The 15,512-nt window shown below is 58.5% G+C and overlaps 2 protein-coding genes across 22 annotated transcripts in view; one reads left to right on the top strand and one right to left on the bottom strand.

Moving 5' to 3' along the window:
• NBEAL2 (neurobeachin like 2) overlaps nt 1-12,947 on the bottom strand; it is a 30,032-nt gene extending 17,085 nt beyond the window's left edge. Inside the window, exons 1-10 of one of the 10 annotated variants that reach the window (XR_010155592.1) lie at nt 12,704-12,891; nt 3,856-3,944; nt 3,643-3,771; nt 3,447-3,528; nt 3,232-3,353; nt 3,020-3,102; nt 1,309-1,394; nt 925-1,207; nt 667-773; nt 58-138 (exon numbers count right to left, since the gene is read on the bottom strand). Coding sequence is in view for 8 of the 10 variants with exons in the window: in XM_003309774.6 (XP_003309822.2) it covers nt 58-138; nt 667-773; nt 925-1,207; nt 1,309-1,394; nt 3,020-3,102; nt 3,232-3,353; nt 3,447-3,528; nt 3,643-3,771; nt 3,856-3,944; nt 12,704-12,754 (1,113 nt within the window). In the remaining 2 variants the exon portion in view is untranslated. Of the gene's footprint in view, nt 1-57; nt 139-666; nt 774-924; nt 1,208-1,308; nt 1,405-1,704; nt 1,841-3,019; nt 3,103-3,231; nt 3,354-3,446; nt 3,529-3,642; nt 3,772-3,855; nt 3,945-4,167; nt 4,423-4,535; nt 4,663-12,703 lie in introns of those variants that run through there. The other 9 variants (XM_003309774.6, XM_016940915.4, XM_016940922.4 and 6 more) reach the window with 9 other exon arrangements.
• The window catches only part of CCDC12 (coiled-coil domain containing 12), a 60,147-nt gene continuing 55,216 nt past the window's right edge, over nt 10,582-15,512 (top strand). For 2 of the 12 annotated variants that reach the window (XM_063806768.1, XM_063806765.1), the window contains exons 1-2: nt 13,079-13,319; nt 14,322-14,417. Coding sequence is in view for 1 of the 12 variants with exons in the window: in XM_063806773.1 (XP_063662843.1) it covers nt 14,358-14,417 (60 nt within the window). In the remaining 11 variants the exon portion in view is untranslated. Of the gene's footprint in view, nt 10,678-12,879; nt 13,320-14,321; nt 14,418-15,512 lie in introns of those variants that run through there. The other 10 variants (XM_063806773.1, XM_063806770.1, XM_063806766.1 and 7 more) reach the window with 10 other exon arrangements.

Below are 15,512 nucleotides of genomic sequence, written 5' to 3'. Positions count from 1 at the left end.
AAAGCTCAAAGAGGGAGTCCCAGGGGGTGTCTGAGCTGGTCAGCCCCAGGATGGTACCTTTTGGACATCGGGCTCAGTCAGTAACCGGGTAGCCAGGTCACTGTCCCCCTCGGGGGGCGCCCGGGACTGCAGGTACAGCTGTGGGGAAGTGGGGAGGCACAGGGTGGAGGAGGCAAAGAAGAGAGGAGGAAGATGGGAGAGGGCGGGGTTAGAGCAGGACCAGGGGCAGCTGCCAGGTGCCCTGCCCGGCACTAGGGAAGAGTAGGGTGCTGAGCCCCCTGTGCCCTGCTCAGATGGGCAGTCGGGGGGATGAGCGGGTGGGAGCAGGCACTGCATCTGAAAGCAGTGGTGCCCTCCTCTAGCCCCTGTACTTGGGGCCACAGAAAGGGAAACAAGGCACCAGAGCAGCTCCCTTCCTTCCATAACAAGCCCCGCTTCCATGGGGCACAAAGATGTCCTAAGCCTCAAGCCCAGTCCTATAGAGGCCCCAAGGGATGGGCCCTTGTCCATGCCCCACACCCTCCCACTGAACTGCAAGCCATCCCACCAGCTGCAAAAAACTGACTCTGTCCAGCCCATGTTTGCTCAGCAGCAGCCTGGCACCTATGCGTGGCTCCCCTAGCCTCTGGCTTCCAGACCCTCACCCCCAGGCTGGGCCCTACCCACCTTGCTGTTCTGAATGAGCCGAGTGAGGTGTTCAAAGCAATTGTTGCTGAGGAAGGTGGCTTGCAGCACTGGCCGGTCTTCACATGCCAGCATCATGGGGATGGCGTCTGTGGAAGGGTCAAGGGTCAGGCCCTGCCCAGACCCCTCTAGGCAGCCTTAAGCCTTCCTTCCTATGCTGCCCTATCCAGACCTTCCATCATCACTTAGGCTTTTCCCTCATGGTGCCCCTTCCCCAAGAGCCTGGGAGCCCATACCCACCGAGCATGCTGACCCGGAGGGTGACAAGGGCCTCTTCGGGGCCTGAGCTCAGACCAGCTGGCCAGTCAGCATTAAGGACATGGAAGTAGCTCTCAAGCAAGGCACGAAGCTCTGGGCCACGAGGAGGTGCGCGGCTGGCATGCAAGACATGGACTGCACCTACCAGTGCCTCTAGAGCCAGTGGCACTAGGCACGGGTCCGGGGCTGGCCCACGGCTCCAGCCCCGCACCACACTCAGCAGGCCCTTCACAGAGCCATCACTTACAGCCATCTGCCCGTTCTCCTGCAGGTGTGGACAGAGATGGGCAGTGGGCAAGGGGCTCACCCAGCAGAGAGATACTGAAAGAGCTGCTCTCTAGTCCACAGGCTCACCTCCCAGCCTACCTTTCCTCCAGCGAGGACGGCGCAGAAGAGGTGGATGAGACGTAACAGCAGTACGGGAGGCAAGTGGTCTGCATTCTGTAGGCTCTCTGGGTAGGGGGGTGTGGGCAGGGTAATGTCACCAAGGTTGCAGGGCTATGGACCCAGGGGGCTGCACAAGAGGTGAGTGCCCTGGGGTGGAGGGGAGAGGGAGCTGGGCCAAGTAAAAGATCCAGTGTGAGGGATAAGAGCTGGCTCTGCCCTGGGGGGCATCTAAGGAGTTATGGCTGTATAGTAGAGGGCCTGAAAGGGACAACCCTTCTTTGGGGGACTTAAGGGTGACAAAGCCCAGCCCTGAGAGTCTAGCCAGCTTCCCAGATCCTTAAGCCCCAAAGTGAGGGCCCCAGCATGAGCACATACCCTTCCACTTCCCCATGATGACCAGGGCTTAGTTTCTCAGATGCAAATCTCTTGCTCCCTCTGCCCTGTGACGGTTGGTGCTTCCCATGCCGTGCTCTGGGGACTCTGCTGTATCTACTATACTGATGCCACCTCCCCCCACGCCCATGCCTTTGCCTGGGACTTCTAGGGGCTTTCACAACCTAATACGTAGGAGGCCCACCTGGCCCTGCGCCAGCAAAACTGGACAGGATGACAGGCCAGGGACTGAAACTCAGAGGGCAGAAGGGACTAGCCCCGGGTCACATGCCTGGCAGAGGAGGAAGAGTAGGGCTGGGGCTTGATTCCGGCTGGATGGGTGGGAGGCCTCCTTGGGGATGGGGCTTTTGAGGGGAGACCTGAGAATGCAGTTGGAGGGGAGAAGGCACAGCATGGGCTAAGACCCTGAGGTGGGGTCAGTGGTAGCAGTCTGGGAATGAGAGGACAGAAGCCAGGCTGAGCAGCAGGGCAAGTGGAGAGAAAGGCTGTGGGAGGAGTAGGATTTCATCTTGAGGACATCAGGTTGACATCAAGGGATATGATGGGAGGAGAAATGAAATCCAGTTTGTTTTAATAACAGCACCCAGGCTATGGGAAAATAAAGTCGGGGAGCTCCCTAGGGGTGCCTCCCCTCCTGGAGCTGCTGCCCCAACTCTAGATCCAGGCCCACAGCTCCATGGGGGCATCACTGAGACATTTAATATCCCAATAGGTCACCACCTTTTCACAGCCCTGCCCACCTCTGTCCAGGCCATATCCCACCCTGAGCCTATCTAAAGTCCTGGCCAGTCTCCCTCCAATGAGAGGAGAGAGGGGACCCAGGGGTGGAGGGTCACCAGGGAGAACAGGTTCACAGGACCACCTGTGAACAGGCAGCCACAGCTGTCCTGGGCACCAGATCCTCCAGCAGCCAGGGAACAGGAGGTGGAGATACCTCCTGTGTCTCCAGGATGGGTGGAGATGCGTGGAGGCTATGGGGACAAAGGGATTGGACCAGAGAGTTTTAAGATCACAGTAGGGTACAAGTGGCTAGAAGGATCCAGGAGATGAGGGGGAAAGAGGATGAGAAATCTGGATAGGCAGGTTGACCCCACCCCTCCACCTGATGGGAGGCCCTCGCTCCAGCCCAAGATGTCTTCTCTTCTCTCTGTCCCTAAACTCTTGCTTGGTCTTTGGTTCTCCCAGTCCTGCATGCAGCCACCACCAAGTGGTTCCTGTGTATGGCAGGATCAAGGAACGACAGGAAGGGGCCTAGGTTTGGGGGTGGGGCCAAGTGGGGGCAGGGGCGGGGCCTGACCTTGGAAGAAGGCGCTGAATTCCTGGGGCAAAGCAGCAGGAGGGAACTTGTATTTGCTCTTCTCCTTGGAGCTGATGACTTCCCTGGGGGCAGTGAGGCCAAGTACATCAGCCCGGCTCTCACCACTCCTGGCTGTCACCCCTCCTTGGGCCCAGCGCGGCCATCCTCTCCCCACCCTCCTCTGGGTTCCCTTCCTGTGGGCTGGGTCTCACCCACTGCGCTGGCGCCGCCAGGTTTGGTAAGGGTCAAAGAGGCCCTCGCAGAGAAGCAGAGCATGTAGGGCCACATTCTCCAACTGCGTCCCTTGGCCCTGGGGTGGTGGGCATCCTTTCAGCTGTAGGTGTGGGGAGAGAGGGTTAGCCCTGCCATGGCTACCGCCTGCCTCCCTGCATACAGCCTCTGCCCCCCAAGGTAGAGGCCACTTCACCTCCGCCACCAACTTGGTCAACAGTGCCAGCACTCGGGGCACTAGCACTTGGCCCCGGCCTGCCTCTATGTTCTCCAGGTTCCTGGGGGAGTCAATGATGAGAGAGGTCACAATAATACACCATGCCCCTCCTTGTCCCCTCTCCCTCTGGCCCACAGTTCTAGGCCCCTGCTTGTAGAGTGGACAACAGAGACACCTGCAGAGAATGATGAAGAGCTTGAGCAGCAGGAGGGCTTGCTCCAGGTCAGCCTGGTGCAGCTGTTCGGCCAGCACATGCAGCTCATCCAGTGGTAGCAGCGGGACCTCTGCACCTGCCTCCTCTGGCCTGCAAGGAAAGGGGAGACACGGGTGCTGAGGACCCCTCAATCTCCCTGCTCTGTCCCTGCCCTCAGTGCAGATCCAGCCTCACCTTCGTGGCTCCAGAGAGGACAGTGAGATGCTCTTCTTGAAGGCACCTACAAAGGCCTTCAGCCACTGCTGCAGGTAACCCAGGTCCTTCTGTAGGCAGAACAGGGGAACAGTGGTGGGGGGCAGAAGGGATGCAGTAAACAGGGCAGGGACAAGGGGATGTAGACAGAGGTGAAGAATGAATGGAGGTGGACACAGGGCATGGACAAGGGGTTAAAGGCAGAGTGGAGGGTGTGGAGAAGGGGAGTGGGGGACGGGGGAGGGAGGGCAGGACATTGGAAGGTCAGCATCAGAGAGTTAGGTACATACTGACCACTTTTCCAGGCACCCCACTGCTTCTCTCAGCCTCCTAGTTTCTGCTCCCACCTCCCTAATGCCTGCAGTCCTAGGCAGGTCTGACACAGCCAGGGGAGGGGCGTAAGTGGGGTGTGGCTGTGGCCCACACTGGTGCTAGGGCTGGAGAAGGTGTCCCACACAGCAGCCACCCCCTACCAAGAGCCTTGGGCTGGGTCCTCATCTGCCATCTTCACCCAGCCCAGCAGCCACCACCTTCAGTAGCCTTCTTTAACTGTGGATCCCAGGACACATGTGTACCATTAGACAGGCAGACCCAGACATGCGCACATCCTCATGTGCGGCCCTGCCTTGCCCCGGGAACCTCCACCCACCCTTGCTGGTTACCTGGACCCCAGGCCCCAGAGCTGGTTCCATGGGCAAGAGGGGCAGTGGCTAAGCCCAGGTCTAGGCGCTGCCAGGAAAACTTTGGTGTGAACGGGAAACGTCTCCTCCCGCCCCGGGGCTGGGGCAGGAAGCGCAGAGTCACGGTGGGGGAGGGGGACCGCTTCCTCCCGGCAGACCGCAGGGATGTGGGGGGGCCGGGGCACCCTGGGCCCCAGTGAGAGAGGCTGCAAGCGACCTGGCCTGCACAGAGGGTGGGACCTGTTACAGAGGGGTGGAGTCACCTGTCCTGGGTGGGGCTGGTGGGCCAAGACTAGTTTTACAAGCATGAGGTCGGCGCCTGGAAGAGCTCTTATCCAGGTGAGGGTTCTGATCCTGCTGCTGCAGTACCCTTCACTTAAGGCACCCACAGCTCCCTGACCTGCGCGCAAGGCCTCAGGCCACAGGGGTCGATGTAGAAGACTCAGCCATACCTTTGTCCCGCCCCGCCGCCCGCCATGTCCTGGCCACCTCATCTGAACTCTGCAGTTCTCTTCGCTCAGGAACACAGCTGATAAATCCTAGCCTAGCCCGTATCTGCTCTAATCTCTAAGCCCCTCCCAGGGGCCAGGGGTGGGTTGTGGCTTATACAGGAGCTCCTCCAGGCTGGCCCCATATGGAGCTCCTAACCAGCTGAGTCCAAAAGGCAGCCTTCTTTTCCTAGAGTCAGAGAGGTGGACAGGGGGAGCTAGAGTGGAAAAGGATGAAGAGGCAAGGGACACATCACAGTCAGCACTCAGCAGGCCTCAGGCTGCTCCCCAGGGGCCATGGACCTCATACCCAATGACCTCCAGAACTATCTTTGGATGGATGGCTAATTTTTGCAGCCTATGGGCCCAGACCACAGGCAAGGCCTGAACGGCCCCAGGGCAAGAGGCCTGACTGCAGCAGACCTGAGCCAGATCCCCAAAAAACCTAGGCAGAGCAGCCGTCCACCCTGTGATTGGGGAACTCCCTGGTACATTTTAGTGCAGATCTGAAGCCCAGACAACTCAGAGAGGTGCCAGGGCCACCATGGTGCAGACCCACACAACCATGACATTTTGTCTGTCAGTTACATTTATTGACCTCTCCACCCTCTCCTGCTGGCAGCCTCCTCCCGAACAATCAGCAAGGAGCCCAAAATACCCAGATCCTGAGACAGCAGAGGTGGCCAGGGGCCCTGGACCATTTCTTCTGAACCTCTCCCATTGCAGATGGGGAAACAGGAGGCCCCACAGGGGGTGCCTTATCTACTACTTTGTCTTCAGTGTACCTTTGAGGATGCTAAAAGCCAGACCTTAGTTCTAGGCCAGGACCACTCATGATTGCTAGCAAGCCAGCCCATGAGGACCATGCGGACCCCGATCCTTGCCTCAGTGGCCCCACAGAGACCCCTGGCTGCCTTCAAAAATGTCCCAATACTGTCTTCCTCTCTTCTGCCCCTCAGTCAAGCCAGTCACTCAAAATGTGAGTCTTCCTGCCAGCTGCAGCTCTACTGAGCACCTGAAAGCCCAAATTTGACCGTGTCTAACCCCTCCCCATAAAGGCTCAACTGCTGAGCAGCATTCCAGGCTGCTGGTCCAACCAGAACCTGCTTCTCCAGCTTCCACCTCTCCCCCTCTGTGGTTCACATCCTCCTATCCAGGCCTTTTCCCACCCTATGCCCCACTGCCTTGTGTGACTTGGGCTTTTGGTACTTGAGCAGGAACCTCCCACCCTCCTGGTGGCCATCACCTTGATCAGCCTTCCCAGCACAGGGGTGGGTCCCTCAATCTCTACATACTCCTAGAGTATGTAGACAGTACTTTCTGTCCCTAGAACCACACCCTTGGCCTGTCCAGTCCTGTAAACTTTCAGCAGATTGGGCTGAGCTGGGTTCAGGGCTGGGACAATCAAGACAGCCTTCAGGGGCTCTGAAAGGGGATGACGAGGTCTCCAAAGCACAGTATTAGGCAGGGGTGGGGTGGCTGCCTGTCCTGCCTCCCTGGGTCTCACCGTTTCTCCCTGGAAGACCTCAGGCCAACTCTGACCTAGGCCCCATAGCTTGAGACTGCAATGTGTCGGGGTATGGGAGTCCCTCAGGGAGCCAGGGTCAGAGGGCAGAGAATGGCAGGGGACGAGAGCATGGTGGCAGTGCTGCATGTGAGGGTCCAGGGCCTGGGAGGGGTGGCCATGATGCTCAGGCTTCCCATGACTCTCTCAGAGCTTCTGCCTTGGTCGGTTGTGCCAGCTCTGAGCAGGAACACGGGTCAGGGACAGTCCAGCCCCTTGCCCCAACCTAACTGGGTCAGGGCCCCAACTCTGTCCCCCATTGAAGGCAGGTCGGGAGCAGCCACACCTGCCAAGCCCTCTCCAGGGCCCATAGATAAGTGATGCCCAGGTCCTGCAGCAGGGGAGAAGGTTGTGGGAATGCGGAAGGCTGGTGTCCCTGGGAAGAGGGGGTCTCATGTGCACCTCCACAGAGACCCCAACTTATGCCCAACTAGCTGTGAGGGCACTTGAGAGTGCTGGGGGTGAGGGGCTCCCGAGGGCTGCTTAGGCTCAAACAGTCCCTGGGTGGGCATGGAACTGCCACTCCTCTGGAATTCTGAAGTAACCTGGAGGGCTGAGGGCTGGTGGTTGTGACATTGGTGGGGAGTACAGGGAGTACACCTTGTTTGCCAAGGTGACAGGGATCATTGAGCTGCCTGACACCATGCTGCTCCCAGACCCTGCCTGACGTACCCCAAGGCCATTGCACAATGGGCCTCGAGTAGACATCTGTCACCATCACGGCTTGATCAGTCAGTCACATGCCCTATCACAAGCTCACATCTGAGGCCCTGTCGGGTGGTGCCCACCTCACCTGCAGCCTCCATACCCCAAACCCGCTGGATGCCTGGGCCCAAGGGCGTGAATCACTGTCTCTACCCCCACAGGTCTGCCTGTGCTTTGCTCTTGTTTGCTCTGCTGGAATGCCCCCATCAGGGGCATCAGCACCTTTTGTAAGACCCATTCCTGTCTGGTGCCTCTCACCAACCGAATCAGGTGAGGGCATGGGTTCCGGAGTCCAGTCCCCGTTCTAACTCTCAGTAGCTTGTTACTTAACATTAACCTCTTTAAAACCATCCCTTTGCTTCTTGGGTAAAAGTTCTCCAGCCACACCTACCCAACTCGAGGTCAGGGTAAGGTGAGTGGAATTCCAGATCCAGGGGCTCTGGCCTGCCCGAGCTCCCTGAATTCCAGGCAACAACCCCCAGCCCCCTCTGTGAGTGACAGTAAGAGGCATTAATGGACCCCAGGGAAGAGCTAGGAGCAGGAAGGGAGAGAAGAGCACAGCTCAAGGGTGGGTGACTCCTCTCAGTCAGAGCTGCCTGGGAGGTAGTGAGCACTCCATCTTCAGGGACAGACAAGCAGAAGTGGGACAGGGTGGTGTCTATGTGGAATAGCCTATCCCAGGCCTAGGGGGTCCCCCCATTCAGTATCAGGACGGGGAGGACAATGTCAAGCTAAACGTGACTTCTGGCTACATCACCAGGACTGGAGGTCAGGCTTGGAGGATGTTAGGCCATGGGATGAAGCAGGAAGAGGGGACTTTGCTGGGGCAGGGCAACTGAGGATAGTGGTTTGAGTGCCTGGGTGGCTGGGCCAGTCTCTCCCACTTACCTGGAGAGGGGGTGCTGAAAGGGTGGACCTTCTGATCTCCATGACACCCACCCTGCCCCAGGGCCTGACCATCCCCTTGTACTATTGTTTTTTTTGTTTTCTTTTGAGACGGAGTCTCGCTCTGTCGCCGCCCAGGCTGGAGTGCAGTGGCGCGATCTCAACTCACTGCAAGCTCCGCCTCCCAGGTTCACACCATTCTCCTGCCTCAGCCTCCTGAGTAGCTGGGACTACAGGCACTCACCATCACGCCTGGCTAATTTTTTGTATTTTTTTTTTTTTTTAGTAGAGATGGGGTTTCACTGTGTTAGCCAGGATGGTCTTGATCTCCTGACCTCGTGATCTGCCCGCCTCAGCCTCCCAAAGTGCTGGGATTACAGGCGTGAAACACCGCGCCTGGCCACTATTTTTTTTTAAGCAAGGAAAGCATAGATTTATTGAAATGAAAGTACACTCCACAGAATGGAAGTAGGTTCAAGCAAGCGGCTCAAGAGCTGACCAATCCCTTTTACTATCACTAAGGAAAATGGGAATTTCCTTCTAGGGTCCCCATAGACCCCATGGTAACTGACCCTGTTTCTACGGGGACCCCACACTTCCCCATCAGCTCCCCAGTTGTCATAACAACTCCAGGAATCACCAGTGCCCACCCAAGCCTGGGCTGTGTGCTCATCTCCCTATCACTACAGGCCCTTCTCCTTCAGGTGCCTTGGTAATAGAGGCAGGGGACCAAGTACCAAGGAAGTGACTCCACCTTCCCTTTACCCATTTCAGGAAGGTAAACTGAAGCCCAAAAAGGATATGACCAGATAAAGCCAGGTGCGGTGGCTCACGCTTGTAATCCCAGCACTTTGGGAGGCTGAGGCGGGCAGATCACAAGGTCAGGAGTTTGAGAGCAGCCTAGCCAACATAGTGAAACCCCGTCTCTACTAAAAATACAAAAATTAGCCGGGTGTGGTGGCACACGCCTGTAGTCTGAGCTACTTGGGAGGCTGAGGTAGGAGAACCGCTTGAACCCGGGAGGCAGAGGTTGCAGTGAACTGAGACCATGCCATTGCACTCCAGCCTGGGTGACAGAGTGAGACTCCGTCTAAAAAAAAAAAAAAAAAAAAAGGAATATGACCAGGTAAAGTACCGGGGGAGTGGAGGGCCTGACCAGGTTTCTGAGAGGCAGTAGAGATCATCAGTTAGGGAGAGGGAAGTGTAGGCAGGACGAGGTTGCCTCCAGCCTGACCTAACCTCCCTGAACCCTTCTGAGGCCTTAGTGGCATAGCTGGACAGGTCAGCTTCTGCTCCCTCCTGTCACCTGAGGGTTTGTTCTGCCCTGAACTTTGTGACCCTGAGTGCCCTTCCACATTCAGTGCCCCCTCACTCTGTGACCCCATTCACTGGAGGGGTTGCTGAACATCACTGCTGCTCCGGCCTGAACAGGGGCCACTCATCTGCATGCTATGTGGCATTAACTTTTATGGGCTGCCCAACCGCCAGCCTGTCAGGTGCTGTCCCCAGTCCCCCAAGACTCTCCTGCCCTTCCTATGCCTTCCCTGGGGGAGCTCTGGTGGGCTCTGAGTCCTCTAGATGAGCCCCCACCTGTCCACCAGGCCTGCTTGACTAGCTCTGCCCTGCCCCAACTCCTGACAATTTGCTTCTTGTCCCACTGCTCCTGCTGTTTCTTCCTCTCAGCCCTCAAAGCCCAAACTCAGCCTCCTCTGGGGTGACTTCCTGACTGGTCACTGCCATGGGACCCACCTCCTCTATCCAGTCATTCAGCTAATACCCAAGGAGCACCTACTGCATGTGAGGTCTGACAATCGTAGTAGGACCCTGCCTTGGTTTCCCCACCAGGGCCCTAAGGAGCTCCAACTGAGTGAAGTCCTGGGATGCTCTGACCCTTCCTTCTTCCCTCAGCAGCCACCCACAGCCCCCTCCCTCACTATGAGGCCCCCAGTTGAGCCGGGCCCACAGGGGGAGGGGGTGGGTGGGTCTAAACCTGGGGTCTTTAAGGAAGAGGAAGGGCAGGAAGGAGTTACTCCCCCCTCTCCATCCCCACCCAGACCCACAACTGGGGAAACAGGTTTGCCAGCTGATGTCAGCTCTCACTGCTGAAGGGAGGGGTGCAGGTGTTGCTGGCTGGGTGGCTGGCCAACTAAAGGGTCTCTAAACACCCACTTTCAGCTCTGCCCCTTACCTTGCACTCCCCCTCCCCAAGCACACACACAATAGGTCCGTAACAGGACTCAAAGTTGCATAGCCTACTCCTCCCTGGATTGGGGGTTCCAGGATCAGGGGCAGGAGCAGGCGGGCAGGAAGGCGAGCTGGGAGGCTGGCCCTAGCTTCCTCTTCCCAGGCAGCCTGGCCCCGCCTGGCTCCTGGGTTTGCTGTTACATCCTGGATTTGTTTGCCTGGCCCCAGGCTGCCCACTGTCTGCTCAGGCTTCCAAAGCTACAACCTGCCAGCCTATGCTCCATACCTGCCCTGCGAGGTGAGGAGCTCCGGGAGGGGGAGGCTCAGCACAGATATGAGCCATAACCACCTCCTGAGGGGATGGGGGGTGGCCATGTACAGAGCTCAGCTAGATGGGGCATCAGGAGGCAACCATGCTGGAGTTACTGTCCTGGGAGATACCAAGACACTCCCAGCAGCCTGCCACCCAGGCTGAAGACCTATCATTAACATCCCTCACACTCATCAGCTGGTTTAAGCCCCCTTTACCTGCCCATGCACCTAGAGCCTGCCCATAGCTATGGGGCAGTCCGAGGAAGGAGGACTAGGGGTAGGCTTCTCTTCAAACCCTCTGCTCCTTCACAACCACTGGGGATGCAGGCAGAGAAGCTGGGGCGAGGGGACCCAAGGGGGCCAGGAAAACAGGAGCCTTCTCTGGTCTGGACCAGCTATAATGGCTACCTCTCCGCAGAGTCCAGGAAGTCCCTGAGGTCAGGGCTGTGTCAGTTTTTTTTTATTTTATTTTTTTGAGACGGAGTATCACTCTGTCACCAGGCTGGAGTGCAGTGGCGCGATCTCGGCTCACTGCAACCTCTGCCTCCCTGGTTCAAGCGATTCTCCTGCCTCAGCCTCCCGAGTAGCTGGGATTACAGGCACACCCCACCACGCCCGGCTAATTTTTGTATTTTAGTAGAGATGGGGTTTCACCATGTTGGCCAGGATGGTCTCGATCTCCTGACCTTGTGATCTGCCCGCCTCGGCCTCCCAAAGTGCTGGGATTACAGGTGTGAGCCACCGTGCCCGGCCAGGGCTGTGTCAGTTTTACAGGCAGGAAGCAGAGGCTCAGAAGTCGAGTTCGATCTGAGTTATACCAAAGAGGGACTCTACTCCATGCCTGGCCTCCTGCTGGGGCCTGGACCTCTCACAACCTGAGCGGACTGAAGAGGCTGTGGTCCTTCTGGCCTGGACTCCAGGTCCGTGGAAGACAGTGGGCCAGCCTCCTTATGGAGGGCCAGCGTGTCTGAGCATGAATTCCCCCCACTGACAAACTGTTCAGGGCACACAATGGTCCATTGTGCCCAGGGCACACCTGAGCCAGGAGCATGATGCCAGGCAGGTGCAGGGAGGGAGGTGCTGGGTGAAAGGGAGGGGAGTGTTACCCTGGGATCCCTCCCTGCTGTGGGTACAGAAGGAAAATGGGGGACTATGTGTGTGAGACGGTGTGAGTGATACCAGGTTCTCAGCTGATGGGACACCCACGTCTGAGTCACTCCCCTCACCTTCTGACTCCACCTGAAGTATTTTCTGAGATGGGTGGGGAGCTCAGGAGGAACGGGCCTCCCTCCAACCTTTTCAGACATCCCTCAGGGCCTCAAGGACCCACCCTCACCCTGGGCATCCAGAGGAAAACCTTTTCTTCTGCTCCTAGAGAGGTCCTGGGTCTACCCCTCAGAATGGGGGTGGGGTGGGGTGGGTCATTTCAAGTCAGGGAAGAGCTTATCACAGCCTGTTCGCTGGGGTGTGGGGGGATGCAACTCAAGAAGGACCTGAAGTGGGAGCATTCCCCTTCCACACACCTCCCTACCTTGGCCCACACCCCCAGACCCGTTGGCCACGACCACCCAATCAGGCCGCGCCCAAGGGAGAGGCAGCTCATAGACAAATTGAGTCCCCCTCCCCCTAGCCTCCTGGCCAGTCTCCAGGTCTCTCCAGGTCTCAGTTTCCCCGTTTGTAAAAAGGCCAAGTGTCCGGCCGCCTCGGCCCAGGCCACTCTCCTCTAGCAAGAAAGACTCAGGCTGCACGGTCCTGCTCGCGGGGGTGGGTTGCTATGAAGTGCACGACCGCGAGCTCTGTCCCCAAGGCATAAGTGCCAGAGGCACCCGGCGGGCTGGGGGCACACACGTGTGTGCGGAGCCGGAGCATGCCCTGCGCGCGCGCGCGCGGCTACGCGGCCCCAGCGGCGCGGGGCGCAGGTGCAGCAGGCGCAGGGCGCGCGAAGCTGGGGGCACCGCGGCTGCGGGTGCGGGTGCGGGTGCGGGTGCGGGCGCGGGGCGGGGCGGGCTCACCTGCGCGTAGTAGAGCAGCCACAACTCGTACAGCCGCTCCGAGGCGGCCATGGCCCGGCCCGGCTCCGGCCCTGCTGCGCGCCACCTGTCGCCGCCTCCTCCGCGCCGCCCGCCGGTTGCCCTCGGCCAGGCCCATGGGCGGAGGGCGTCACTCCGGGGCGGAGCGGCGCGGTACTACTGGGGAAGTCTGCGGCTGTGGCCTCCGCGGCGCAGAGCCACCCAAGTCTGCTCGCTCCTCCTCCTCCTCACTGCCGGCCGCCGCCCGGCTTCCTGCACTTCGCTGCAGTCACCGCCGCCCCGCCTCTCCTGGGACCATGTAAAGGGCGGAGAGCCTGGCAGGAGGAGGGGCCTATGGGCCGGGCGGCCCGGGAGGGTGCCCCGCCGCCCTGCCCCACCAGTGCCATTGGAAGGGCCAGCCTGAGCCTCCGGGACGAGGGTCGGGGTGAGGAATTCCAGACTTCCCCAGTGTCTGAATCCGCCCAGGACGCTGATCGCCTGACTGCATTTGCCGCCATTCAGGGAAGGGGCGGCGGGCCGCGTGGAGGTGGCGAGGGTCCTTCAACAATAATCACCACCACCACCATGACGACCCCTTGTAGCGCTTATCAAATGCCAGGTGCTACTCTGTCGCTTTATGGGAAGACCGAAACGCAACTTTTGAGCTCTAGCTGTTTGTGGAGTGTGATGGCGGGAAGTTAGAGAGTAGCAGGACTAGCCTGAAATACCTTCGGGGCCGCGGTGCCCTCCCAGATCCCAGAGAGGCTTAGACCGTTCCCACGGGTCCCCCTCCCTCCTCCAGGAAGCCTTCCCAAACGCTCCAGTGGAGGGGCTCCCCCCATTCCCCAACTCCAGGGCCCAGAACTTGCTTCACATATGTTGTTTCTTTAACCTCAACAGGTGGGTGCCTCATGGCTCTGTTTTTTGTTTGTTTTTGAGACAGAGTCTCACTCTGTCGCCCAGGCTGGAGTGCAGTGACTCGATCTCGGCTCACTGCAACCTCCGCCTCCTGGGTTCAAGTGATTCTCCTGCCTCAGCCTCCCGAGTAGCTGGGACTACAGGCGCGTGTCACCAGGCCCAGCTAATTTTTTGTATTTTTAGTAGAGACGGGGTTCCACCGTGTTAGCCAGGATGGTCTGGATTTCCTGACTTCATGATCCACCCGCCTCGACCTCCCAAAGTGCTGGGATTATAGGCATGAGCCACCGCACCCGGCCGGCTCTGTTTTACAGATGGAGAAACTGACGCCCAAGTTGACCAAATGAGGACCACCTGGGCAGCAGGGGCAGGGACCTAGGCTTGACTGACTCTTTTTTGGGTCCCTGCCACCATCACCCCGTGCCCCCTTCCCCATCCCCTTACCTCACAGTCTGGACACGGGGAAAGGGGCACGGGGTGATGGTGGCAGGGACCCAACCCCTGGTGTTGGGCAGGGGTCAGGCTCTTTGTTGGGGCTGGGGAGAAGTTTTCTGGGCCCAGAGAGGTGCTACTGGTTCCAGGAGTTGACCAGTCTGGAGACTCCTAGACCTTGGTTGGCCAAGAGAACAGAGACCCTGTCCTGTTTTGTTCTCCCAGCTTCTTGGTTCACCTCTGGCCTTTTGTCCTGCTTCATCCATCATAGCTCTGAGCTGAGGTTTCCTGAGCACCTCCAAACTGCATGCCAGGCCTTGGCAGAGCAACCCATCCACTACAGGGAAGAAGGCTTAGACAGACCCAGGTTAGTGAGGACAAGAGGGTTAGTGAAGGGAGGGCTAGATCTGCAGTCTGTGGCCCATGGGCCTCTGAAGGGAGTTGGAAGGGGAAGAGTGGATGTCCACCTGTAGCCAGCTTGGGAAGGGAAGACTCGGGGAGGGAACAGCCTAAGAGGCTGGTTGTCCCCTGGCAGTGGAGGTGGGGAGGGGGCGGCATGGTCTCCTATTCCCAAGTGAGAGGGGGTGTGGCTTTGGGGACCCCCACATACTGAAAGAATATCTTGACTTCAGCCTAAGTGGTCTCGTGGTTATCAGGACACTCTAGTTCATGCAGGAAAGAAGACTCTGGCAGCTTCTGCTGGGTAGCCATGAATCTTGTGGCGACTTGCAGTCGAGGCCACCCCAAGTCTTTCTAAGCTGGGGATTGGGGGCAGTACTTGAGGCCCACTGGACCCAGGTTGGGGTTTGCTCTTCCCCGGGAAAGGTAACTTGACCCTGAGGAGTTTGCTGCTCCAGGAGGGGATGGGAATGAGAGGGGATCATCTTTGAGTCCAGAGGGAAACAGCCATACAGTCAGGTCCCCCTCACTGTGCAGGCTTTGTCTGAGATGAGAGTGGTCACAGAGGGGCTTAGGGGCGCTTGTCAGGTGAGTCCGGGGAGCCACTGGCAGCTGCAGAGGTGTAAGTCATACCTTATATTAGGGTGGGATCGAAGTGGAGGATCAGGGAAGGCTTTTTTTTTTTTTTTTTTTTTTTTTTGAGACGGAGTCTTGCTCTGCTGCCAGGCTGGAGTGCAGTGGCACGATCTCGGCTCACTGCAACCTCTGCCTCTCTGGTTCAAGCGATTCTCCTGCCTCAGCCTCCCGAGTAGCTGGGATTACAGGCACGCGCCACCACGCCCAGTTAATTTTTGTATTTTTAGTAGAGATGGAGTTTCACCATGTTGGCCAGGATGGTCTCCATCTCCTGACCTCGTGGTCCGCCCTCCTCGGCCTCCCAAAGTGCTGGGATTACAGGCGTGAGCCACCGCGCCCGGCCCAGGGAAGGTTTCTTGAAGGCATTCGAGCCTTGTCAGGTCAAGTGGACAAGGATGAGTCAGGGCATTCCAAGAGGCCAGCATGG

The sequence above is a fragment of the Pan troglodytes genome, chromosome 2 (assembly GCF_028858775.2).
Source record: "Pan troglodytes isolate AG18354 chromosome 2, NHGRI_mPanTro3-v2.0_pri, whole genome shotgun sequence".
NCBI lineage: Eukaryota > Metazoa > Chordata > Mammalia > Primates > Hominidae > Pan > Pan troglodytes.
This window is presented reverse-complemented; position numbering and strand designations above follow the sequence as displayed.